This window comes from Hesperophylax consimilis, chromosome 26 (genome assembly GCF_061612785.1).
Source record: "Hesperophylax consimilis isolate HC1 chromosome 26, BYU_Hcon_1.0, whole genome shotgun sequence".
Lineage (NCBI taxonomy): Eukaryota > Metazoa > Arthropoda > Insecta > Trichoptera > Limnephilidae > Hesperophylax > Hesperophylax consimilis.
The window spans coordinates 17,048,769-17,076,528 of NC_142861.1; the positions used below are offsets into that span (position 1 = coordinate 17,048,769).

Here is a 27,760-nt window from a genome sequence, read left to right on the forward strand (position 1 = left end):
TAGGTAATATAGAATGTTAAAGCAGGTTCATCATCTCGGATCATATCATTTGAACATCAATGATCGTAACATGAAACATTAAAGCAGCTCCAATATCAATGATCGTATGTAATATAGAATGTTAAAGCAGGTTCATTATCTCGGATCATATCATTTCAACATCGTAACATGAAACATTAAAGTAGCTCCAATATCAATGATCGTATGTAATATAGAATGTTAAAGCAGGTTCATCATCTCGGATCATATCATTTCAACATCAATGATCGTAACATGAAACATTAAAGCAGCTCCAATATCAATGATCGTAGGTAAAATAGAATGTTAAAGCAAGTTCATCATCTCGGATCATATCATTTCAACATCAATGATCGTAACATGAATCCTTGAAAAGCTCCAACATGAATATTCGTAACGTAAAACCACCAGCTTCAAGATAATTTAGATATTGAGACTGGAGACAGTTAAATAGGTATGATTAGACACGACATACCACCGATGCTCTGTTGTAACATCTCTCTTTATCTTATAAACGACACATGTAACCAAAAGAGAAGTTCCATTACAAAATTCGAACAAGCAAGCTTCAAAGCCTTCAACGTACGACCTGATACCGTTTTCACGGCATTATCACTAACCACGCGGGCTCCAAAAAAATCGACAGCAACACCAAAAGCAACACCTACAGCAAGTACAAAAATAAAATATTTTACAACAATTACAGACACATACATTAATAACAAAACAGGCCGAAAGCAGCAGACACATAATATTATACAGAAAGAAGCATGCTATTGAAATAAGTTAGCTCCTTGTATTACAGCAACATAACACAATCTTAAGAAAAGTTTTTTGCAAATGATTACTTTTAGGTTAGGTTTATCCCGAGAAGGATCCCATAAAGACGGGATAATTGCGTGTGGTAGCGATCATGAATATGAAAGGACGGTCGGCATTAAATTCAATCTTCTTCAGGGGCCTTGGCATGGACATGAGCATCATATTTATACCTGGAAGGAATATTCTATTTGTAGCAAATGTTGTGTAATCAAACGCAAAATCTGCTTTTCAGGCAGATGTTCGTTATGTCTGTGGAGATTGCTGTCTACACTAACATACGCAAACCATTTGGGTACACGCTTCCACTTTCAAAATAAGACCATTCGGTACAGTCATGTGAGGAACAGGCCTCGGCAGCCATTTCTGAAATTTTATATATTATTCTTCCACAAAGACAACATTTTAGCGTGTAAAATCAACAAGCTAAAAAAACATTATTTAGAAAAAGCAGGTAGCCTAATTGGTATGGAAATCTGTATGCCAATTTATCAAAAGATTGCTGGCCCACTTCACACATACACACATCCAAACATGATGACATACTTCACACAAACATACATGCAAACCACCACCGGTACATGAGATATGCCACGATAACACGATTTACAATCCTTCATCTATCTTTGAAATTATTTATTTAGCAATGTTAATGTGTATTTTGAAATTCAACCAAGCACCACAAAACTGGAATCTTTGAAGTCATTATTATGTTGTGTATTATTCCAGTGTCAAACAAGAAAAATAGCATACAGGCGGAAATAAACGGAATAGATGCATACTTCTGCAGCATCATTCGGGTATCGATTTATTCGAAGAAAAAAAAAACGAGAAAGAAATAGTTAAAAAAAGAATAAAAATTAGGCCAAAACAAACGCGGTAGAAATAAAAGTAGGCATGTTATTGAAGTAATTGGATTAAAATTATTTTTTAAAAGGTATTCTGAAATTTACTACTTAAAGTTATCATGAAAAGGATCCCATGAAGACAGGATGATGACGATTGGCGACGATCATGAGCATAAAGGAATGCTCGGCAATGAATGCCACTTTCCACAAGGCACCACGTTTAGCACAACCGATAGCTATTAGCTATGTATTTAACCACGTTAAATGTTAACATTAAGCCAGCTGTCACTCAACATGTCTCATTGGAAATTGGAAATCATTAGCGAAACACATAAGATTTCATCCATGAAGATTAACGCTACGTTCCAACACCTTCGATCTAGTGCGAGTTTGAAGATTGGATAATGAAATCACATACATATATTATGTCTAAATAACATAAACTTAAAATAATGGGCATCATAAAAGAAAAATTTCTGAAAGCATTCAAGATTCAGAATCGCATTACCTATGAGAAATTCTAACCCATTTCAAGTTCCCACAATAAATAATAAAAAAACACTAGCTTATAATAACTAGCTGATGATACAATTCCGTAGTACATTATTTTGATGTATCTCATAAGGTTTAGCCAGCGTTAGCAATGTAAGCGCCCGAAAATATTTTTTTTACGACTTGATTACAAAACATTGACCCTTCTCTATTTTCTATAAATATAATTTGCATGTATAATGTATATGACATAAAAATACGTGAAAAAAATCTGTAATCTGATAGTGAAAACCCTATCAAAATCCGTTCAGTAATTTGGAAGAATTAAGCGCACAAACAGACAGACGCTGATAGCGTCTTTGTTTTATACTATTTAGAGATATTCAATAAAAATGGAATTAATCATGTGGATTATGATTTTAAAAAATATATGTCATATATATGACAAATTCGAACCCATCTCTATGCTATAAGACAGACAATATCGAATACAGTAAAAAATCTCACACTATTAACGAGACCTTACAGAAATTGTAGCGATATTGAATGCCAAAAACGAAACAATTGTAGTATGTATACCAACATGATTACCTGCAGATTCTACAAAATATGCAGCAATTGTGTCAAAATTACTATTGGGTTCTGCGCTAATCTGTAAATTTGCGAGACATCATTGAAATACATAACACAATGGAGCACCTCCGAATTCATTACAATACATACATATTTATATATAATGTGTGATAGATACTATAAGTCATGTTAACACTGTTAACAGATGAACGTAAGCATTAATTTACCAGCTTGATGATACTTCGGATCAGAATGGAGCTAATGGTCTCCAACAACACGATATTGACTGCAACGCACTAGCACTAACACACTCTGCTGAAATCACGTCAATACCTCATCAAATTCTTCTATTGGCGTGATGGAGTGAAATATGCATGAAAGTCTAATTTATAAACAATGTAACCATGAATGAATCTTGATAATATACACGCAACTTTATCCCCATCAGTGCGTACCTATATTATACACGGTGTCCGGAAACTCGTAGTACAAGCGGGAAACTGGAGAATCTACACCACATGGGGAACCCAAAAAAACATAAAGTTTTTTGATTTGAGCATTTTCAAAAAAAAAAAAAAAAACCAATAAAAAATATTTTTCGGCTATTTTAGGGTTAAAGTTTTTTCTGGTGTTTAGGGTTGAATAACAGATGTTTTAACCCTGCAGAGCAGAAATATTTTATGATTACACCGGGTTAAATGAAGGGTGATTTCAAAATAATGCTTCAAATCCGAGTTTCTTCATTTGTTTTACTTTCAAATAGTTTTAATTAGTTGGGTACTTTGATCTTCAGTAATAATTTATAAGAATTTGATTAAAAAAAAAAAAAAAAAAAATCAACTTCAAACTCGATTTACTCGATAACGAAAGCTCAAATAAAAAAAATATATACTACAAAATCGACTCCAAATGTGATGTAGATTCACCAGTTTCCCGCTTGTACTACGAGTTTCCGGACACCCTGTATAGATGTCACCTGTGACAGGTAAATACAAGCTTTTTTGAAAAACCAGCGTCGTCTGTTGGACAAACATGCTTTTTTTGAAAATCAGCGCCACCCATTGGAAGTAAAAGCAACAAGTGCTATTGTTTCTCCTTTTGCACAGACAGACTAAGCCACAGCAACGCGTGGCGGGGTATAGCTAGTATTACATAAGAAGCAACTTAAATCAGAACCCTGAAGAAAGCAAAAAAACTCTTTCCCCAAATTAAAAAGCAGTTTGGATAATAGATTACTTCAAGTTAACTGGAAAACTGTCCCATGAAGATAGGGTGATTGCCAACATCTACCAGCATGAAAATAAAGGGACGATCCGCAAAGAATTTTTTGTAAGATCTCAAGGAGTCGCCTCTCAGCAATATTTCTGAAATAGAAACCTTTTTAGCACAACTTGTCACTCATTCGAAATTATACGAGTATATCTATATTAGCGAACACTTAAGGTGTTATTCATCGAGTTTAGCAGAGTTTCCAACAAATTGGATACTGAAAATATGTATGTGTCATTGTTAAAATATAAACTCGAGTATCACAAAAGATCTGAATCGAACCATTTAGGATTCGAAATTGAGAGTCAAAGCATGCATGATTCAGAATCGAATTATTCAAAATTAAGAATCAAATCATTCAAGATATAGAATTGAACCATTCAAGATTTGAAAAACGAACGATACAAAATTAAGAATCAAATCATTCAAGATATAGAATTGAACCATTCCAGATTTGAAAAACGAATGATACAAAATTAAGAATCGAACCATGCAAGATTCAGAATCGAATTATTTAAAATTAAGAATCAAACCATTCACGATTCAGAATCAAACCTTATAGTAATTTAAAATTACACATCCGCCCGTATGATGGAAACTGCAATGCTGTCTGAAACGTTGGCTAAAGAAGGAGGCAGCGCAACACGGCATAATACCACAAAAACAAATCACTATAATTCTTTTGGCCGTGAAAATCTCAAATCATAACAGAATCAAACCATTCATGATTCAGATTTGAACTATTCAAGATTCAGAATTGAATCATTCAAGATTCAGAATTGAACCATTCAAGATTCAGAATTGTACCATTCAAGATTGATAAATAAACCATTCAAAATTGATAATTGAACCATAAGAGATTCAGAATTGAACCATTCAAGATTATTCAACCATTCAAGATTCGGAATTGTACCATTCAAGATTGATAAATGAACCATAAGAGATTCAGAATTGAACCATTCAAGATTGATAATTAAACCATTGAAGATTCAGAATCGCATAGGTACCTACAACTAACCCATTTCGAGTACACACAGATGAGAGGTAAAATGGCATACATATTATTTTCCATAAAACAATATAGAGAAGTTATTTGGTATTGTTTTGTTTCTATTGCTTTTTGTGGCTGCCCCTACCCACAATCACATGCGCACCAACCAACACTACCCTAACGCCATGCAACACTACCCTAACACATGTAGCATTATTATGATCACCGTATCTCCAAATTTCCTTTCTCCCACCGTACCCCATCACGGCCCCATGCTCTAATAAACAATGAATTTAAATGCAAAGTGGCTTATGATTTGAACATCACAAAAGCGGAACGTGAAATGCCATGTTATGTTAAATTCTATAATATTTAAAAAGGCACATGCTTGGAAGTCATCAGTCAAGGTAGCAAAATGTGATACATATATTGAAAATTTAGTTTTTACTTTTAAGTTATCTTTTAAACGTTCCCATGAAGACGGGTAAATGCCTCCTGGTAATGATCACAAATTTGAACGGACGATCGGCACTAAATTTCACTTTCCTCGGGGTAATTGGCATGGACAGGGGCGTAGCGGCGGAAACTGAAAGAGAATTCTCTAAAATTAAATGGTAATTTTATTTTTCCATGAAAAGCAGGTACTCTGTGCCGTGACTTTATAATTTAAAATAAAACAATAACTATGTCAACACCTTTTTTATATTTTATGGCTATTATCAACTATGGTACACACTGTAGCTTCAGGTAGTAGATACTCTACTGTAGAAATTTACTATGGTATTATGCCACCATGACGAAGCTACGATGTGTAGCGAAACCTGGAGGTCTAGTACTGTCGATCGATAAAGCCCTATGTCAACACGATATTGACTAAATTTGTCATCTTTGGTCAGTTAGTGTTATTTGCTAGCATGGTCTTTTCATAAGAAATATTCCGACGGTCGATAGACAGATTTTAGCACGGCCTTCATATTATCAGACAAGCTTTGGTCAACATCCTTTTGAATAATGCAAAATTACTGGCTTATTGACAAACGAAACTAACGAAGCTCTTAGAATTGAAAGAAGGCGTATGTGCGGTGAGTTGAATTCGTTCAGGAGAAACAAAAGTTGTATACATAACTCGACCCACTCATTGTTCGTGTGAAATTAATTTTGACGTTTGGCATATGTAATTATGTACCTTCAACGAGACTCAAGAATAAGAATGTCGACTGATGTATGTAGTATCGACCGCGATTGCGAGCTGCCTAGTCGGCAACACGTATAAAAACCAAAACGTGGTGTTATTTTAGACAATAAAATCGGTTTAGTTAAATGAATAGGTTAAATTTTTTTTTAATCTTTGACCTACAAAACTAATAGTATCAAAATGTCGATGATATCAAAAAGGGGACGGCACTTCCTATGTTACTCCTCCCACGCGCACAGGGTATATAAATAAGGGCGCGTAGATTTCTCGTGCTCAATTCTCTTTCAGCCGTTCGCAGTAATCCTCCATCTATCTAAATGCTACTGAAACAGCACCTTGGACCATCATTTTTCATGTCCTAGGACAATAGGAAATACAACGATGACATTGGAAAACCATATCTACTAGTGCTGTATCAAAATATAACTAGCCGTTGAAAGTAATATATTCGTCCAACGCTATTGAAGAAATTTAGCATCGACAGTTAGAATATAATATCTGTAGCAAAGCGGTAAATAAATAATATCTGTATGTGAATATTATTCAACGCAATTAACGATCCAACTGGCTATGTACCTATTACGTCAGCATTGGCGCCAAATAAATAAAAAAAGGGTACACATTAGTGAGCGATATTATCTGAAACTTAGGATGGTCATTTGTTTATTTCTTACAGTCAAATTGATTGCTCAGTTTTATAAGATTTGTTTGAAATAAAATATGCACATAAAAAAACTGATAAACATACATACGTCTTAAGTTCGAATAAAAAAAATGCCTTCTGTACACTGGTGTCCACGTGCGTTATTTCCAAGGAGGTTAATTATTTTAATATATTAATTGATTAAATTTGGATTTCACATTTGACCCAACATAACAAAAGTGGAATCTCGATAACTAACAGTTGTTATGACTTGTCAGACGATTATGAGAGACAAAAAAGACAGAAATCACAAATTATGGAAAATGCACGATGTTAAAGCAATCGGTTCATGCTTGATGTTGATGAAAAAAGTACAGTTAAGGTTTTCTGCAAAACATTACTTTAAGTTATCCCGTAAAGGATCCCATGAAGACAGGATAGTGGTCTTTGGAAATGATCATAAACGTGAAGGAACGGTCGGCATTAAATGTCACCTTCCTCGCGCCTATTACCGCAGACTTGACCATTACTTGCAGACCTGGAAGAGAAATCCCTTTATTTATCCAACTTGTTATTGACCACCTACAGGCATACTTCTTAACATTATTCAATCACACCCTTCCTACGAATATAACGAAATTAACACAGTTTACAATCCTTTACCTGTTTATATATTTAGATACCTAGATACCTACATTTGCGGAATTTTGATTCAATTTGGACATTAAACCAAGAACCACATAACTGGAAACCTGAATTGCAACATGACTTTATTTAAATAAATCGTTTGTATTTCGAAAGACTCCGCAAATTTTGCTATAACTAGAGAACAAAATGGATCTTAAACCTAACACACAATTTTTTAAATTTTCAATATAAAGCAAATACATAGGTAAACATGCATTCGGTTGAATATTAGTAAAAATTATGAGCGATTGAACACAAATCAAAAACCAGGCAATATGCATTATTAGAAAAGATTAGGTACTTTTATCCTGAGAATGATCCCGTAAAGGCGGGATAGTAATGTTTGGCCGTGATCATGAACACAAAGGGATGATCGGCTTTAAATAACACCTTTCTCCTGCGTATTGGCATGGAGTACGATACAGCTATTAAACCTGCAATGGAAATCTGGATCTTAAGCACAAAATGCAAGATATGTATTGTGTGTATCAAATATAAATAACTGTAGATGGTCGTCAGCATATTCACCCATCAATAAGTCAAAGGCTGCTACAAGCAGAACTGTTTAGTAATCAGAAGTTCTCACAGAGTAAAATATTTTCGAAATGCAAGAACTGGCGTATATTTTGTACCCGCGAGGAATTCTATGAATGAGTATCTTCGCAACGAGGACTCTTTCAGCAATATTACTGAAAGGGAAATCTTTTCAGCATAAAAAATATTAAGGACGGGTTGATTTCTCTGGAATTTGAACAATTCTTCAGATTACAAGTTAATTTTCAAGTTTTGTGAAAGTTCTTTTCAGGTTCTGTTGTTATTTCAATTTTGTCAAGTAACTCTCCTATAATGACATAATAACAGAGCTTGAATAGGACTTTCACGGAACCTGAAAATGAACGTTGAAATTTGATGAATTGTTCAAATTCTATGAAACAAGCTTGAAAGCCAGCTTTCACTCAACGTGATTCTTTCAAAAAATGAAATTCATTAGCGAATATCTGTGATCAAGTACAGTCAGAAATTTTATGGCTTCTATTTATGTATATAGCTAGTGATGCCTAAAAGTCTAGCCTACAAGCAAATGCATGCCCATTTTTAATTTTTATCTGGAATTAATACAACCCAAGAATATGATGGAAATGATGCATTGATACAGCGCACAAACATTAAAAAAGATGCAATGCTATTTCGATTTTATTTAAAATGCTACTGAAGCAGTTGGAAGCTAAAGATGCCCCATTCAACATGGTCCTAACATTCAAGACTAGTTAATAATCGACAAGCTCCAAATAAAAGGTTCTCTGTAATAGATTACTTTATCCTGTGAAATGTCCAACGAAGACGGAATAATCATCATCGGCGACCATCATAAAGATGAACGGGTGATCAACAATGAACTCTGGCTCGTATAGCAAGGAGTCAAAGCTCACCTCTAGTTCTGTAAGGGAATAATCTTTAGCACAACATGTTGTGTAATTTGTGATGTTTATTCAATTACATACATATTTGAGCTTGTTCTTTGTATATTCAAGCCTACCTATAGTCCCTCGATCCTTCTTTATTTTATGTCTAAGCTAGTTCTAATACCCACTAGCACTTTGATTAATTTTTCGTTTCCACACATTTCCTTTTTTTAAATTACTCCTTAACACAAACATAAATCTCCGTGGACACTCAAAAAATTAACCAAACACCTTTTGCATCCAATCCCAATTTTTTGCAATCAGTGTAGTGGAAGCATGGAAAAAACTTAAAAATTTCACAACACGTCATCAACGCTACAAATATAAATCAATTTAAAGCTAAATTGGATTCTCATTTGAAGAGAAGATAAGATTGACTTTGAGCGCATCATCAGAAGAATGCTGCTTGTTCATTAATTGATAATAACAATTTATTTCACCTTCACAAAACTAATTTATAAAATTTAGCGTCTTCAAAAAAATATTCACTTACTTACAGCATAACTAGGTACCGATTAAAGTTATATTAATTATTTTCTTACATTCTACTTTATTATTTTTAAATACACACATTATGCAGCACTATACACATCTTGTTAAAATGGCCGTTGAATATCCGAAAACAAAATAATTGTATATGCAACCTTGCCAATAATTAATGTATTAATAAAATGGCCACATCACCAACAGAAGGAAGAGGAGAAGTCAACAGAAAATAGCAGCATTCTCAGACAGAAAACAAGAAATGTAAATAATATTACATTTACTTACTTAGTTCTTCCCAGCAAACCTCCCCATGAAAATTGAGGTGGAGGTTTTCAAGAGGAACATAAATGGATGGTCTGCCATAAATTCACGATACTCTTCGTAAGAAAAAGACTCGATAACAGCGACAATAACTGCTGAAAAGGGGTTAATCTATCAGTACATGGAGTAATCAAATTGTATAGTGTATTTTCCTTTTGAGCAATATGTAAATGGAAACAATGCAGGAAATGAATAGATAACATTAGCTGCACCTAATTCTCAAACAATGGTGTATAATTTTGTCCATAAAAAATGACTATAATTAAAAAGATTTCTATAGAATTAAAACATCTTTGGAAGGTCATACACTAGGAAATCATGTAACTATAACGGCCCAAGTCACCAAAAGAAGAAGCACAGTCAAAATAACATAAATATAGCCAAGCCAAAACATAGGTAATATAATATTATATTTACTCAATTCTTCCCAGAAAACTTCCCTATGAAAATTGGGGTGGAGGATGTAAGCAGAAATATAAAGGGGTGGTCTGCCTTAAAATCAAAACTAATCCCGATAGAAGCAGACTCAAATAATAGGGCTGAAAAAGAGAAATTCAATGACATGAGCGATAAAAATACTGTAATAAATTATGCAGCTAATTTCATTTGGGAATTCATCAAAGGAGATAACTGCAATGATGGAAGAACAAGAACTGAATTCATTGATTATAGATAAACCTACAGCTGATTCTACATCTAGAAAGGACAAGGAACAACTGTAACAGTTACTGACCAGTGCAGGTTCAGTAAAGGAATTAACTGAAATGCTGGATGACCAAGAACTGAAAACATTGACTACAGACAAATCATACAATATAGATATATATCAAGACTAATTCTGTATCTGCAAGGGGCAAATGACATGACCAAATGATCATTGCAGGTTTAATAAAGGAGCAAACAGCAATGATGGATAACCAAGATATGGAATCATCGACTACAGACAAATTGTGGGACAATAAAGTCGGGTGTTTGACTTTGTTAGTGTAAAGCGAGATATATCTATTATAGTAGTATAAAAACCCATGTATTAGCTCCATTGATAGCATGCATCTGTAATCTCTATACTTGGTTGAACAATGAACTAAAGTAATCTAAACTCAAAGTATCATTATATGTATTAATAATTCTTTGAATTCTCCGAAGGGCAAAGGATGTCTGATCATTACAGGTTCAGTAAAGAAACTAACCGCTATGATGGATGACCAAGAACCGAAATCATTGATAACAGACAAATCATAGACTATAGATAATCCGCGACTTCCGCAAGAAGTAAAGGACAACAACTGATCATATTAGGTTCAGTAAAGGAGCAAACAACAATGAAGGATGACCAAGAATTGAAATAATTGATTACAGAGAAATCATAGACTATAGATAAACCCAAGGCTACTTCGACTTCTGCAAGGGGGCTAAGGATAACTGATCATTGCAGGTTCACTAAAGGAGCAAACAACAATGATGGATGATCAAGAATTGAAATCATTCATTGCAAACAAATCATAGACTATAGATAAACCAAAGGCTACTTTGACTTTAGCAAGGGGGCCAAAGATAACTGATCATTGCAGGTTCAGTAAAGGAACTAACTGCAATTATGAAAGACCATTGACTTTTAAATGGGGGGGGGGTACATAAAAGCAAAGAAAACGCTATAAAAATATTTATGGCCTCAACTTATAAATGATTCAGAAATGAGAACAAATAATTATTTTAAATTAATAGTTTGAATAGAAAATATTAAAGAAATCATAGTGAAATAAAGGTTTTATTATATTGGTACATTACTTGTAGGTATTTAAAATGTTATTTATGTTTTTAATCCAGCAGGACTGGGTGAACGGTTAAATTCTCATTCCCAGTCAATGTCAATGAGATACATATTATTTTAAACAAAATAATAATTGAGATTGCTCCATGCGTAATAAAAATATATAAAGATAACGAAAGTTCATTAACCATTTCTATAAAATACAAGCTATGTAGTAAGTATTTACCTAGGTAGTTTTTAAAATATTGTCAAATTCGACTGTTATAAATTATCTAGAAATTCTAATATTTAGAAAATCCAAAAAGACAATATTTTGAGATTTTCACATTGATATTGCATGAATAATTTGTTTTTAGGATGTTGTGAAACGTTTGGGGCAGCCTTGCAGTGTACATTAGAGTGGAGTGAAATCTTTTTTTTCACTGGACGGTAACGTAAGAGTCAAAATTTGGTGCCTTTTAGGTTTAATTTAAGCCATGTAAAATATTATACCATTTGGTTTAGAGTAACTGCCTCCGCAACGGCATCGAATTTATGAAAATAATCGGTTTTACACTCTAATTTGAAGTAATGTTTATGTACGACATTTTTGAATACACATACCTACCTATTTTTATCAAGAAAGTTTACTTGGAATAATATAGATTTGACACAAAATAAAAAGAAGTTCGAATTTGTGTTTTATAATTTAAATAAGGGGAGAGAGGAAGCGCGGGAGGTCATACTGAGCTTGCTTGCACTTGTCGCGTCTCGAGTCGCGCGTCGTCAGTGCTCTATCGTTCCATCGTTCGTGGCTCAGATCAGTCGCACGCTCGTTTATCGTTAAAAATACGTTCGATAATCTTTCGTTGCAACCATGCAAAGAACTCGGAGTGTATTCAAATGTCCTCTATTTGGTGATGTTTGTGAGATGAAAGAAAACGTTCTACCTACTTATGAAGATGTAGTGAAATACTATGAGTGGACGAGACATCAACTGAAATTGGAATTAGAAACTGCAAAAGAACCAATTTTTGGCGAGATAGCAGACATAGTAACGTCGAGAATTGAAAATATATGACAAACGGCATCTATTCCTACAGTGACGCGAACAAGGATCATTCAAATGTTGAAAGCATATCATCTAAAGTGCAAAAATCTACTCAAATCTATCAAGAGGCTCTCCCCGGACGAGTTAAATAGTTTTCAGCAAAAAATTAAGATACTTTTTGATATTTCAGCATGCAAGTGCAAAGAATTCGCTCAATGTATCCTTCCTAAGGATAAAAAGGTTCCTAAACGAGAGCAAACTTTTTTGACCGATCAAAGAACGTCTCGGATAATGGTAATCAGCGGAATCGACGTAACTGCTACAAAGAACATGCAAAAAACTCTAAAAAGGAACCATGAACGAGAGAATCGCCGAAACACATCCTTAAGCACTTCAACGTTAGCTGATTTAAATGCTAGTATTTCTTCAGCGACATCATCAGAGACAGAAAAATCTGATTGCTTCATGATCAAAGGCGTTATTAAAAAGAAAATAAAAAAATCGACGCTTAATTTTCCTACGTTATCGAAGACATGTGATAGGTATGGAGTGTCTGACAGAGCAGCAGCAGCAATAGCATCATCTGTTTTGTTCGACATTGGGTCTGATGTTGAGGTCATTGATCGGCACAAGTTACGAAGAGAGAGAACTAAAATTAGAGAAAAAATAACGGAAAATGCAACAATTACAGAGCTCTTGGCCTTATATTTTGACGGGAAAAAAAGACAAAACTTTGAATATTGTTAAAAAGGGCGGTAAATGCTACAGGACTATGGTTGTGGAGGAACATATCTCACTAATTCAAGAGCCGGGATCTATTTACATGGGATACGTGGTACCTGATGTTGGGACAGCAAAAGGAATAGAAACCGCGATAACAGGGTTTCTGTTACATAAAGAAGTTTCCCAAGATAGAATTATGGCAATTGGTTGCGATGGTACGAATGTAACTGGATAGTATGCTGGAATTATAAGACTGCTAATAATTTGTTTGCTTCACATGAACGAACTGCCTTTGAGACATCTGTTTCTTCATCTCGATGGGTGTACTTCGGGACCTTAATCTTATTTTGGTCCACTGGGAAAATCACTGGAAATCTGTGAAAAGCTGCCTGTTAAAAAATTTAAACGCATCGAAGGTCAAATGCTACCAGAAAAGGCCAAAGATCTGAGTTCAGACCAACAGTACTTGCATAAAATTGTCTCGGCGGTAATTTCAGGTGAATTTCCAGAAGACCTAGGCAATAAATCTCCAGGAAAACTATCACATGCCCGTTGGATCACGCGTGCTAACCGAATACTACGTTTGTATGTATCTACTGAAGAACCATCTGAAAATTTGAAAACTCTGGCTACTTTTGTGGTCAAAGTTTACGCACCGTCTTGGTTCTCAATTAAAAATAAACCATCATGCAAAGATGGCACGCGTCATCTGTTCAATATCATTAAGGCCTCCAGATACCTGCCAGAAACTCTAAAAAAAATTATAGATCCTGTTATCCAAAGATACAACTACTTTGCGCATCCTGAAGGGATTCTACTTGCGATGATAACAGATGATAAAAAACATGTTAGAGAGCTGGCAGCCCGCCGCATACTAAAGGCACGCAGTACTGCTCAACCTCCAACACCTAGAATGTTTCAAGTGCCATTGATAGATTTCAATGCTTCTACATATATTGATTTAATAAATTGGCAGGAAAACTTAACCGAACCACCGATTTTAAAAAACTTATCGGACCAGGAAATTCAGAATATCGTGGAATCTGGTGGCGAAAGCGAACTATTGTTTATAAGGCTTCCCTGCCATACTCAAGCTGTTGAAAGAGCTGTAAAGAATACGACAGAAGCTTCCATTTCTCAGTGCACAAGAAAGTCGCGACTGGGTGCCATAAATGCCAAGCTGGAATCGCGGAACATAATGCCTAAATTTGAATTTTAAAACCTAAATAATAAATGTATAATTATGTTTCAATTTTTTTTTTTTTTAGAGCGATGCCTTAATAAACATCTTAATTTATATTGTTTATCATTTAACACCTACTTACCACTAAATTAATCATAATGTATCGCCTTATAAACTTTTAACTTTTTTACCCTAATTTTCAATTTTTGGGGTCACTGCGGAGGCAGAAGATCTTAATTAAATGAAATGAAAAATCCCACGTATTTTTATTTTAACATAAGGCACAAATCCCCCCTTCTTAGAACTCTGAATCATAATTTTTTTTTTTTTTTCATACATCCGTGCTCCAGGCTAGTGTACATCCTCAGAGAAGACACGAAACTCTGGCTCAAGAATGAGTTTTTAACATTTTGTGAATAATAATTGCTGCTGTAATTTAAAATTAAATTAAAGAACAATTGGACACCACAAATAAACAATACCGTAAATATTAAAATTCATGTAAATTACCTTTTACCCCAATTATTAATATAAATTGAAAAATCATCAACGTTTTCTGACATCTTTATATCACTAGCGACATTTTGTAGATAGCGCCATCTATATTCGAATAGTGTAAGCAAAGTGCAGACTTCTTCTTTAGTTTGTTGTGCGTCTTGGCTAACCATGCGATGCGTCACCACTCGGACATGTTATAATAATAATTTTAAACTTAGAAACTATAATTTATATCCATAACATCAACATTTTAAGATTTTTTATCAGCTATGATGTAAATGAAATGATAGAACACTAAGGACGGGTTGTTTCGGAGAACTTGAACAATCAAATTTCAAAGTTAATTTTCAAGTTCTGTGAAAGATATTTTTAAGTTCTGTTTTTATTTCAGTTCTGTCAAGCAACTAGCCTATAATGATATAATAACAGAATTTGAATAGGACTTTCACATAACCCGTAAATTAACCTTGAAATTTGAAGAATTGTTCAAATTTCAACATTCATTTTCGGGTTCCGTGAAGAGCAGATTATTAATTATTTACCTGTGATTTCACAACTTTTTCTAATTAGAAATAATGCAAGTAATCAGTGATCAAATTGACAATTTATTCCACATAAAACAATAAGTATAAAAATATTTTTTTTACGAAAATATACACATAACAACAACAAAAATAATAATCAACAGTAGGTACAATTTTACAAAATTTAATCCGTAGTATCCAGTTACAATGTAAAAATATATTATGTAATACAACAGTGTAAATATTAACAATGTATGTAAATTGTAATAAACATTTATGTAACTATTTTGAAAAACCATTATGTAGGTTACAATAAACATTTGTGCACATTCTAAAGATTTATGTGAATTGTAATAAACATTTATGCGTATTGTAATAAACAGCGACGCTTATTGTAATAAACATTTCAAATAGAAACAAACAAGTAAAAGCAAGTATAATATTGATAGTAAACGATACAAATTATGTCTTTCAGGAGTAACATTAAAAATTATAAAAAATAAGTAGTTTTACCCACATGTAGAATATACTTTGTAATATTAAAGATAAAAATAAGCTCTGTTTATTGTTACAAAGGTAAATTTAAAGTCTGACAACTTCCGTAGAGTCTTGTTCGATGTAATTTGATACGGAAGTTGATCAGACTCTCAATTATTTAAGAAAATACCTCATCGCTTGTATTACCGATGACATAAACCTTGCTATACTGTATTAAAGTAATGTATTTCAAATAAAAATGAGTCAATTTAGAGAAATTTAATGGCCATTGTAGTGAATAGTTTCTAATCTTGAGGATAGATGGCACTCTTATCTGTGTGGTAGTCAATTTAATACCAAATCAAATTTTAGTACAAGCGTTATGCAACTAATTCATAGTATGTATATAAGATTAATTTTATAGTAGAAAAATAAGCATGTAGGAATACAAAAATAAATGATGTTATCCATGTAGAAAAAAAAGTTTAATGCAATGGTTGTCCTGTAATCATTTGTCAAATTTTATGATTACCGCTATTTTTAATGAAAATAATCAACAATAATTGATAATTTATTGAATGTAAAATTAGATTGAAAAGTGCTTTGAAAACTGCCGTCGGAGAAATAATTGTACAAAGCATTTTAACAATCAAAATCTTAATGTGCGTTGTTTAATTTTTATATTGTTTAGGACACCGAAAGAACGACACAATCGCGGTTGTTATCTTAGAGAAAGATGTTAAATGGATGATTAGCTTCAAAAGTCTCAAATGGGGAAATCTAGATCCAGACAACAATCGGCCATCCTCGCGACTGTGAAATATACATACAATCATGTCAAAAACACACGCAGCATGAAACTACAAATACTGCCGATAAAAACATCTTCAAAATACTAATTTACGTTGGTTATCTAATGATCGATTTAAAACTTATGGAGGACCCCAGAGAAAACGATAGAATCGATGTAGTTGTCGTACAGGAAAAAATTGAATGGATGATCAGCAACAAAAGTCTCCAATGGGGGGAACTCTACCATGCAACAACCTCCTGCCAATCCGGCGGCTGTGAAATATACATAAAATCTTGTCAACAACACACGCAGCACGAAACTAAGATTTCTACTTCAATTAAACTAACAAAAATTTCAGATTATTCTTTAATGGTTTTTCGCTAGCTCTACAGGTTGCGGACGACTCCAGAGAAAACGATGGAACTGTCGTATCTGTTGAAGAGGAGGAAACTGAAGGGGTGGTCGGCTTCAAAAGTGATTCGCCGTGGAGGCCTGGACATGGGACTGCAACCCAGCATCATGTGGAGGCCTGCGTGAAACACAATCATCTCATCAAGACTCGTAGAACCAAAACCAATAGGTATTGTGAAGAAGAAGAAAGGCATAATTTAGTGCAACCCTTCCATGGTGCTTTTCAAGGATAGTAACAAAAGTTTTTTAATATAACCACGCGGCTGTCGGATATGTGATTCATAATATTCCACTACACAATCTACATTGTGTCGAAATGTGCCGTATGATGAGATAGATTGTGTTGACAGAGCCAGTGTTGTAAAGGTTAATTTCAACTTTCACAGGACTGAAAAAAATTCTTCCATGTTCTTATTTTACTGTAGAATGAGAATTATACAAAGGTCTTCTGATTTATAGTTTGACGATAGTTTATAGAACTGTGGTCTTTTTTGATTGAACAGATTGGGAACAGATTTTAGCAGCAAAAGTGTTTGAACGGAATTAAATTATTTGTTATTCTAAGATATTCTGATTTATAATTTAAAGACACTGGAAACCTGATGAAATTGTGGTCTCTTCCAAGATCACGATAATGTCTGAATGGAATTAAATGATGGAACGTTTTCCACAAATAAGTGCTTTGTCACATCTAGAAAATAGCTTGTTTAGAATTTTTCATTGTTTGAAGGCGCCGGAGAAAAGGATGGAACCAGTGATCCTGTCGAAAAGGACGAAGGTGAATGGATGGTCGGCTTTGAAACTCTTGGGGCGCGGGACGAAGCACATCGATGTGGCCCTGCACACCATGAGAGCTGCGGGCAAACACATGCATGTCAATACCAGTACACATCTACCAATGTCCAGAAATACTAACAAGTACTACCACTTTTCTAAGTTAAACAGCTGTCCAATTGAAACGGATTCGAGACTATTGGAGGAAAATACCGCTTTATACAACTACTGCAGGAAGAGAGAGATGTTTGTTCAGATAAGCAAATAAAAATTGCATCTATTGATATCAGTATAATTATCGTCAGATGGTGTTATATCTGAGCTAATATTTTTCATTGGAGGCTTTGGTATATAAGAGAGAGAATGCATTTTTTTTTACTTGTGTTCAAAACTTGGTTGGGACAAAGAAGCATTTTTCGTGCGTTTTGTCTAATGCATGTGATTTAAAGATTGATATAAAAAGTTTCCATAAATAATATATTTTTTTAAATTTATGTTGCGCTTTTCACATTTTCAGGACACCAGCAAAAATTACAAATTTAGGAAATCGATGAATTGGGTGATCTTTGAAGAGAAGGAAGAAGCAGAATGGATGATCAGCTTCCAAAGACTCCACTCGGGGCACACTGTCCGTCTCAAAGAGAGCTGAGGGAAAATACACAAAGTCAATTCTACGTACCTACGTAAGTTACGAGAAACAAGACAAGAAGATAGCAACAACATTCTACAAGTTAAAGAAAGGCCATTTTAAATTTGGAATGAGTAGGTAACAAACAGATTCTACGAGTAAAAAAAAAACATTTTCAAATTTGGAATGAATAGGTAAAAAACAGATTCTAGAAATAAAAAGGCATTTTCAAATTTCGAATGAGTAGGTAATAGACATTCTAGAAATAAAAATCATTTTTGTATTTGGAATGCACTGTTGTTCTCTCACAGTCAGAAACAGCAACGAAATCAAAATCCCCTCGAAAAGGAAGAAGGTGACAAGATAAAAGTGGTTGTTTAGGAGTCATCATTATTTGAAGTCGCCGAAGAAAATTATGGAACCATTGACTCTGTTGAAAAGGACTAAGGTGAACGAATAATCAGCCCCGGAACTTATCTTGAGCGGGATGAAGCCAACTGACGTGCACATGCCCACGAAAGATTTGGGCAAACACATACTCAAATCAATACCAATACCATTCTATGAAAGTACACCAATTATGACATAAATCTATCACTATATTATTATTACATTAAAAAATTTAAGGCACGGTCCTTTACATATTCCGTTAAGAAGGTAACAAGAAAATTAGAGAAATAAAGAAACCATTTTCAAATTTCGAATGAGATGGTATCAAACATATTCTAGAAGTAAAAAAAAAGCAATTTTCAAATTTCGAACGAGAAGATAACAAGCACATTCTAGAAATAAAAAAAAGTCACTCCGGTATGTTGTTCTTTGACAGTTTAAGGGCATTGGAGAATGAAATTGAATCACAGTGACTCTGAGAGAAGCAAGAAGGTGCAAGTATGATCATGAAATTCTCAATTCGTTAAATCCGCCAAGTAATCCGTAAGTAACTGTATGCAAGATGCCCTTATTTGATTTCAGGCACAACTCAATCACATACCTATGCTATTTCATCTTATTAGAGTATCTATTAGTAAAATGAATTGTTTTCATTCGATTTAAAAGTATGTATCTCATATTATAATATATTAAATTGATTAAAATTTATAAACTAAAATTTGTGGCTACAGAAAAAAAAAAGAGAAAAGATTTGTCCATTATTTAGTTCTCCTTTTCACAGCTTGAGGGCGCCAGAGAAAGCGATGGAGTCGGTGGCTTTGTCAAGAAGGAAGAAGGCGAATGGATGATCGGCTTCAAAAGTCTTCCGCTGTCTAGGACCACTGGATAACTTCTTTCTTACAATGACAGCTGTGGAGAAACAGACAATAAAAAAAAATCCACTCCAAACAAAAAAGCAAACAGCGATAGTTTTTACGAAACCTCATGAGAACTGACATGCCTAAATTATGGGCATTCGCGATTGGATTTAAATGATTTTACATTCGCAATATTCCTGACAAAACTGATGGACATTTGAAAATGGATTAAATGTAGTTATGTATATGCTCTATATTCCTGACAAAACTGTTAGTCATTTGGAAATGGATTTAAATGTAGTGACATGCACTATATTCCTTAATGGGTATTTGGGAAATGGATTTAAATGTAGTGACATGCACTATATTCCTTAATGGGTATTTGGGAAATGGATTTAAATGTAGTGACATGCACTATATTCTTTGATGGGTATTTGGGAAATGGATTTAAATGTAGTGACATGCACTATATTCCTTAATGGGTATTTGGGAAATGGATTTAAATGTAGTGACATGCACTATATTCTTTGATGGGTATTTGGGAAATGGATTTAAATGTAGTGACATGCACTATATTCCTTAATGGGTATTTGGGAAAGGATTTAAATGTAGTTACATACGCTTTTAACCCGACAAAAACCAAAGGACATTTGAAAATGGATTAAATGTAGTTATACGCACTGTATTCCCGACAACACTGTTGGGCACTTGGGAATGGGTTTAAAATTTAGTGACGTGCACCCTTAATGGACATTTGGGAATGGATTATGTAAATGTAGTGACGTGGCGTTTATTTCTGACAAAACTGATGGCGTTTGTGAATGGATTTCAATATAATTACACCAGCTATATTCCTGACGGCCATTTGAGAATGGATTAGCGATTGGCGCTATATTCCAGCCAAAACTGATGGAGATTGGTGGATGGATTTAAATGTAACACCATGCGCTATATCTTTGATGTCAATTGGTTTATATGAAAGTTATCCTCTCTACAGTTTTAAGAGACAGTAGAAATGACAGGATTACAGATGATCAGCAAAGAACTGAAAGTGGTGTGTTTCGTTGTAAATAAGATGAGTTCAACAAACATGCACTATTGTGTATGCATACAATTTTAAATATATATTTCTTTAGAACCTTTTTTATCCATATCATATACATACATATACAAAAACTGTGTGGAGGAACTTTTACAAGATGATTTGAAGTTATTAAATAAATTTGTTGTTTACGTAGATTGTATATTAATATAACAGCAATTGAAAATACAGTGTTTGTTCTTTGACATTACATCAATCTTATATTAGGCACAGTAAATGCATTTGTTTACAAATCGACATGCCCTACATAAAAGTTCTCCATCAGTAAAAATGTTACATGACATACTAGTTTAAAATAATACCGTTTCAGGATAATAAATGACAAAACCAAAAAAAAGTTTGCTTGCGTAAAGTAATCGATTTGTAGATAGAGTTCTTTATGCATGGCACTTCGAAATGCTTGAAGACCAATTGAAACATATTCCATAAATAAAAATACATAGTAACATCATTTACATGATGTAGAAAAGCGATATTCCAATAGTGAAAAAGCCTGTACGTCAAACATTACTAAACAAATGTTTTCGAGGTACAAAATACAGTTTAATTATTGAAGACAATATTAGTGATTCATAAACGAAAATCTGAAACAGAAAAATCAGAAAAAGATATGGTCACATCTAGGACTCGAACCCAGGATCCTTGCCTTGCCGGGGCACCGCTCTACCAACTGAGCTAATGGGACCCTATCTCCTTCGGTCATACTTAAGATTGTCTTCAATAATTAAGTATTACAATTTGAGGTTTTACTCGCTAAGTTATTCCAAAAAAAAATAAACAAAATACAATGTTTTGAAATGATAAAAATCAGCTCAAATCTGGTAAACAGTTATGTCTGAAAGATTAGTTGATAAACAAAGATGTTATTTTTGGTGGGAGTTTTGACAATTGAAAGATTCGCATTTCCACTTGACAAAAAAAAATATATAAAAATAAAGACTAAATTATAATAAAAGCTGCATAGAGTAGATATAAAGCAAATTTGTTTTTTACAAGTTTAATGGCTTTCTAGAAGCTAGTTTGCTTTTAAGAAGTTAATTGACTTTTTAAAAGCAAACTTGCTGTTTAGAAGCCAATTCGCTTAATAGACGCTAAATAATATGCTGTCTAAAAGCAAACTTACTATTTAAAAGCTGATTTGCTGTTTAGGAGCCGACCTACAGTCTAAAAGCTTTTTGGAAGCTCATCGGCTTTCGGGAAGCTGATTGGGCTTTCAAGAAGCTGATAGGTTTTTGGTAGCTTGGCTATTCGGAAGCAAGGAAGCTGCCCACAAAGATGTGGTTCCGCTCCGAGTCGACCAAAGAAAAGATGAATGGTCGGTCGGCAGTAAACTCTACATGCTCCAGGGCTGACGGCATGGCGCAACGAACCATCATTATCATTCCTAAAAAAACCCAAAACGTTCTCGTCAAAATTTTGAAAAAAGAATGTTGTAATCCAGATTAATTTTATTCCGAAAGGCGTTTTGATTAACGGACAGCCAAGCCAAGCCAAGCCACGCCAAGCCAACTGACCAATGCAACGAATTAGACAAACAAGACAAGATCATACAAATAAATGATTATGACAAAAGGGAGGGTGCAGTAAGTTTTTGATCTTTGTAAAAAGAATGTTTTTTTGAGGACAATAATATATATATATATATATGTACAAGATTAATTTCACTGGGCTGGCTGAGGACACAAAAAATAAGGCATATTTCAGTATGAGGACATTATACACGATTACGAGAATGGAGACTCCAGGCTAACTGAGAACATTATAAATACACAAGGTTTATTACATTGGGATATATACAAGCGTTTTACATTGTGCTAGCTGAGGACATACTGTATATACAATAAACAGAGCTTATTTCATTTGGCTAACAGAGGGCACTTTTACAGAAGGCTTATTTCATCAGGCTAACAGAAGAAAAAACATACAATAAGTTTTATTGGATAAACGGGGTTATTTTTACTGAAGGTTATTTCATTGGTCTAACAGAAGAAAAAATATATTGAAGAACGTGGTGAATATTCAAGAAGAGGCATAGGAACCCATGAATATGGGAGTAGAGTCAGGACCCAGCAGGAAAAAGTAAAATGGTCGATCGGCCAAAAACTTTTCCCGTCGAGGCATGCTACAAAACATTGCCATCATTCCTGTTAGAATTAACAAAATACATCAGATTTTTCATGAAATGATTGCTTCCATAATGTAAGTTTATGCATACATCAATTACATATGTCACTCACAAAAAAATACAATAACAAACAACTACGCAAGTTGTAAACAATTATTTCATTAGGTTGACACAAGGCTTATATTTGAATGAAGGACAACATTTTTACAGAAGGCTTATTTCCTTAGGCTAACAGTGAATGATTATTACTCAAGATTTATTTCATCCGGCTAACAGAAGAAAAATATATTGAAGAACATGGTGGATATTCAAGAAGAGGCATAGGAACCCATGAATATGGGAGTGGAGTTGGGACCCAGCAGGCAAAAGTAAAATGGTCGATCGGCCAAAAACTTTCCCCGTCGAGGCATGCAATTACGCACTACCATCAATCCTGTTAGAATTAACAAAATACATCAGATTTTTCATGAAATGATTGCTTCCATAATGTAAGTTAATGCATACATCAATTACGTATGTCACTCACAAAAAAAAACAATAACAAACAACTACGCAAGTTGTAAACGATTATTTCATTGGGTTGACTCGAGGCTTATATTTGAATGAAGGGCAACATTTTTACATAAGACTAATTTCTTTGGGCTAACGGTGAATGATATTACTCAAGATTTATTTCATCAGGCTAACAGAAGAAAAAAAGCATACAATGGGTGGGGATGTTTTCACGGGAAGGATATTTCTTTAGATTAACAGTGGACTGTATTAATGAAGGCTTACTTCACCAGGCTAATGGAACAATATGGCGGTTGTTCAAGAAGAGGTATGGGAGACCATCAACATAGTTGTGGATTCAGGACCCAGCAGAGAAAAGTAAAACGGTCTACCAGTCAAAAACTGTACCAGTCGAAGCATATGACACATGGCCCTCAATCCTGTAGAAATTAACTCTTCAACAAATTATTGTTTTCTATTAATGCATCAATACTCGGGTTATATGATTATGTTACTTCATTGATGCAATTGACAGTGGCTAACTGATCATTTACTGAGGCAATTGAAGCGATTAATAACTGAGACTTCCCATTGACGGGGGAATGAGGGAATAATGTGTATTTTGATTGAGCATATAGACGCCTTAGCGCCATTGACGCAACAGTATGATCATTTCGCTTTACGATTGACAAAGGTTTGTTCAATTGCTCTATCTATCAAGTCTTTTTGAATTCAGTTTCAATGCACAACGAGATTTTTTTAAACTTATAATTGCATTATATAGCGATTGTCCAGAATGATGGAAAGTAAAATCAAAAGATTATCATTGTATTCGCACTCTTTAGGTACTGTTTCCGCAGATGTAAAAAAAAAAGAAAAAATTTGAGGCAAAAATATTGTTATCGCACTTCAATGCACATTGTCAATTGACAATTGACATTGATGTCTCCAGACCCCCATACGAGGTTAAATTTTTACAGAAAGCTAGCTTAGTTCATGTGACTAAAGTAGACAACATTTCTCAAGACATTTCAACAAGTTGGTAGCATATTGTCCATTTTACTTTTCTCAAAACTTATGACAGTACATTTTGTTTTGAAGGAACAAAAAATAGTTAATGCCCAAAAAATACTAAACACTTATTTCACCAGCTAACAGATGAAAAACCATACAAGAGGTACACCGGGCTAACTATTGAAGGATAATTGGGTAGTTATTTAAGAAGAGGCATAGCAGCCCATGAATACAGGTGTGAAGTCTGGACCCTTCAGGAAAAAGAAAAATGGCCTATCAGCCAAAAACTGCCCCCGCCAAGACATGCACTCAGTCACTTCGATCAGTCCTGTCAGAATTACGAAATATGTATCAGATTTTTCAACACACAAAAAGATAATAGCAAACCTATGCAAGTTTTAAAGATAATTTAATTGTGCTGACAGATTATATCAAATAAAAGGACAGAGGACAAAAAAAAAATATATATATATATATATATATATATTCCATTGGGCTTACAGTGGATGATATTAGTCAAGGTTTATTCATCAGGCTAACAGAAGAAAAACATACAATAGGTTTTACCGGAATAACAAAGAATATTTTTATAGAAGGTTTATTTCATTGGGACTGTGGATGGTATTACTGGAATATTTCATCAGACTAACAGAAGAATATGGTGGAAATCGAGAAGAATCAGAATGAGCCTGTAAATAGGGGAGTAGTCAGGGCCAGGCAGAGAAAAGAAAAATGGATGTTCGGCCAAAAATTTTTCAGGCACGCAACGACTTGTGTGCCTGAAGAATTTTTGGCTGAACATAGTGTCGACGTGGCCAATATTGCTGCTGGAATTACATAACTAAATACGTCAGATTTTTAATCAAATTAATATTTCTGTTTAATATAAGCATTGATATTGTGATGGGAACTTGAAACAGAGTACTGAAAATAAATAAAGATGTGTCACAAGGAACCCATTCGGGGCCATTATTATTTACAATTCAGAAAATCAGTTTTTCAAAACAAGTTTTCTTTACTAGTTGTGGTGTATTTTGTTATTGTAAAGGACCGATAAAACGGCAGTCTGATTGCACTAGAAATTTGCAGTTGATATTCCCTTCAATAGCTGCTACTAATTTGCAGTTGTAATTAGAATATATTATACTTTATTTAAATAGTAGAAAACATAATATTTAATATAGAGGTGTCCTATTTTAATCACATTATAGTTAGGTGGATCATCAATGATCAAATTATATACACAATGCCCATATTAAATTTTATTAACCGGTATAAGAGAAAGCTTGGCCGTGGAGTATATTTATTTAAACTGAAAGAAAATGAGTTTGAGATGGCGCACCATGTAGAACATAATACCTTATCATATATTTCCATAAGTGACATGTTAATATAAACTCACAATACTTATAAATTCTCATTGGGATCGACCACTTTTCCAGAAAACACTATAGTTGAATTCCACATGATTCCATAGTAGAATTGGTGGTCACAGCGGAAAAGGTTTATATCTAACATCCTTCCAGAAATTTCCATACCTGGGGATAGATTTAATTTATAAATTATTATGTGTATTATTTTTAAGGATAGGATGTTGTAACGCAAAGCACACCATGGTGATATTAAAGTAATATAAATTATTTGAAAAAATATTAACATTGCCCACACCGGGATTTGAACCACGGGGTCTTCTACAAATCAGGTTACTCCTCTATTGCGATAACTTTCAGATCTCCGTGTTATTTTAATACATTTTAGTGTTTGAGAATAAAGATGTCTCTTATTCTTAAGTATATCAAAACGGTTATAACAATGAAGCCAAAACTAATGAAATGACGTGCCAATGAAAAAACACTTCTGTAATTCTGTAATAAGAAAAACTGTTGGAAGTGTAACACACTAATAGCTGTAGGAAATGTAAAGAGTAGGTGTGAACAAACAAGTCTCAGATATCTGTGGAACCAGGAGACATTGCCAAATTTCCGATGACAACCAAATAGTCAAGGAAATAATAAAGTGAACCATAGGATATATCACAAACATATGGCTCGAGTGCTTATGAGAGGATGTTGATTGTCGCAACATAAATATATAAATAGTTTGGCGAATGTGAAATGCATAATATTATATACATTTATCAAATATTAATTTCTTTCTTCTATGGTGCTTAAAGAAGGAAAAAAACATTAAATGTGAAATTGGTGAACCCAATGAGAATTGATAAATAATGTTATTATTTTATCTCTTACGAGAGTTATTTTTGGTACATTATGAAAGGTAGTGTTAGAATTAGGATGGTTCTTTAATGTATTATCATTACCTCATAGTGAAATTGATGAAGCCACAGAGTAAAAATAGAAATGGACCCAAAACAAAGCCTTGAGGAAAGTCAAAAAACATAAATGAAATATTTAGCTTTAGTCTTAAGCAGCACTGTTTAAATTACCATGCAGCGACACTTATTTTTGACCTTCTGCTATAAACAACACTTACTAACGCAGGTAGACATACACATCAAAAAAGAAAGAAAAGAATTGATTGTAAAACTAAAGCAGAATTTTTTGACAAATAATGTTGTGAATGGCGCAATAATAAAAGTATTAAAATAATGACCCAAAAGAGTAGCTCCTGTATTCCCATTAAAATTTTGTTTCCTTATTGCTCTGCTCAGGTGTGATATAAAATAACCAAGCAATAGCAAAGAGTTTATAATCAGTAAGGGAAAAACAGCATTATTATGGGACTACCTAGATATTTTATCAAACAGAGCTTCTTTATCTCAGTATTTAAAATTCATCATGCTCCATTTCTTCAGGCTCGGAAATTGATGCCCAAGCGGCGACATCCTCGCCTAATTTCCCCACAAACGCGGGCAAACGAAGATCATCATCAACGCTATAGCTTAGCATAAACAGTAGCGGGTGATCGCATACAAACTCCACCTTGCGCGTTTCCATCAAACAACGCCTTTTTCTCACCAGAACGCCTAGGAACAATCACTAAAATGTACTTTCAGCTGCCAAATTTGTTTACACTCACTTACAGTGTATTATATATACCATGTTTACCCAGACTCTAAATATTAGTAATACATACACGTTTATAGTTACAAAAATATATTTGCACCTTGCAGTACCTACCCCATTATCTACCTCATATCTTT

The 27,760-nt window shown here is 33.9% G+C and overlaps 1 protein-coding gene across 27 annotated transcripts in view; it reads right to left on the reverse strand.

The window, feature by feature from the left end:
* LOC149411205 (antichymotrypsin-2-like) overlaps window positions 1-27,760 on the reverse strand; it is a 126,721-nt gene that overhangs the window by 55,139 nt on the left and 43,822 nt on the right. For 2 of the 27 annotated variants that reach the window (XM_089647406.1, XM_089647407.1), the window contains exon 9: window positions 867-1,010. The exons of 11 other annotated variants lie outside the window; for them this stretch is intronic. In XM_089647406.1, the coding sequence (XP_089503532.1) occupies window positions 880-1,010 (131 nt within the window). In that variant the 3' untranslated portion in view covers window positions 867-879. 14 more of the 27 variants (XR_016304888.1, XM_089647408.1, XM_089647412.1 and 11 more) reach the window with 14 other exon arrangements.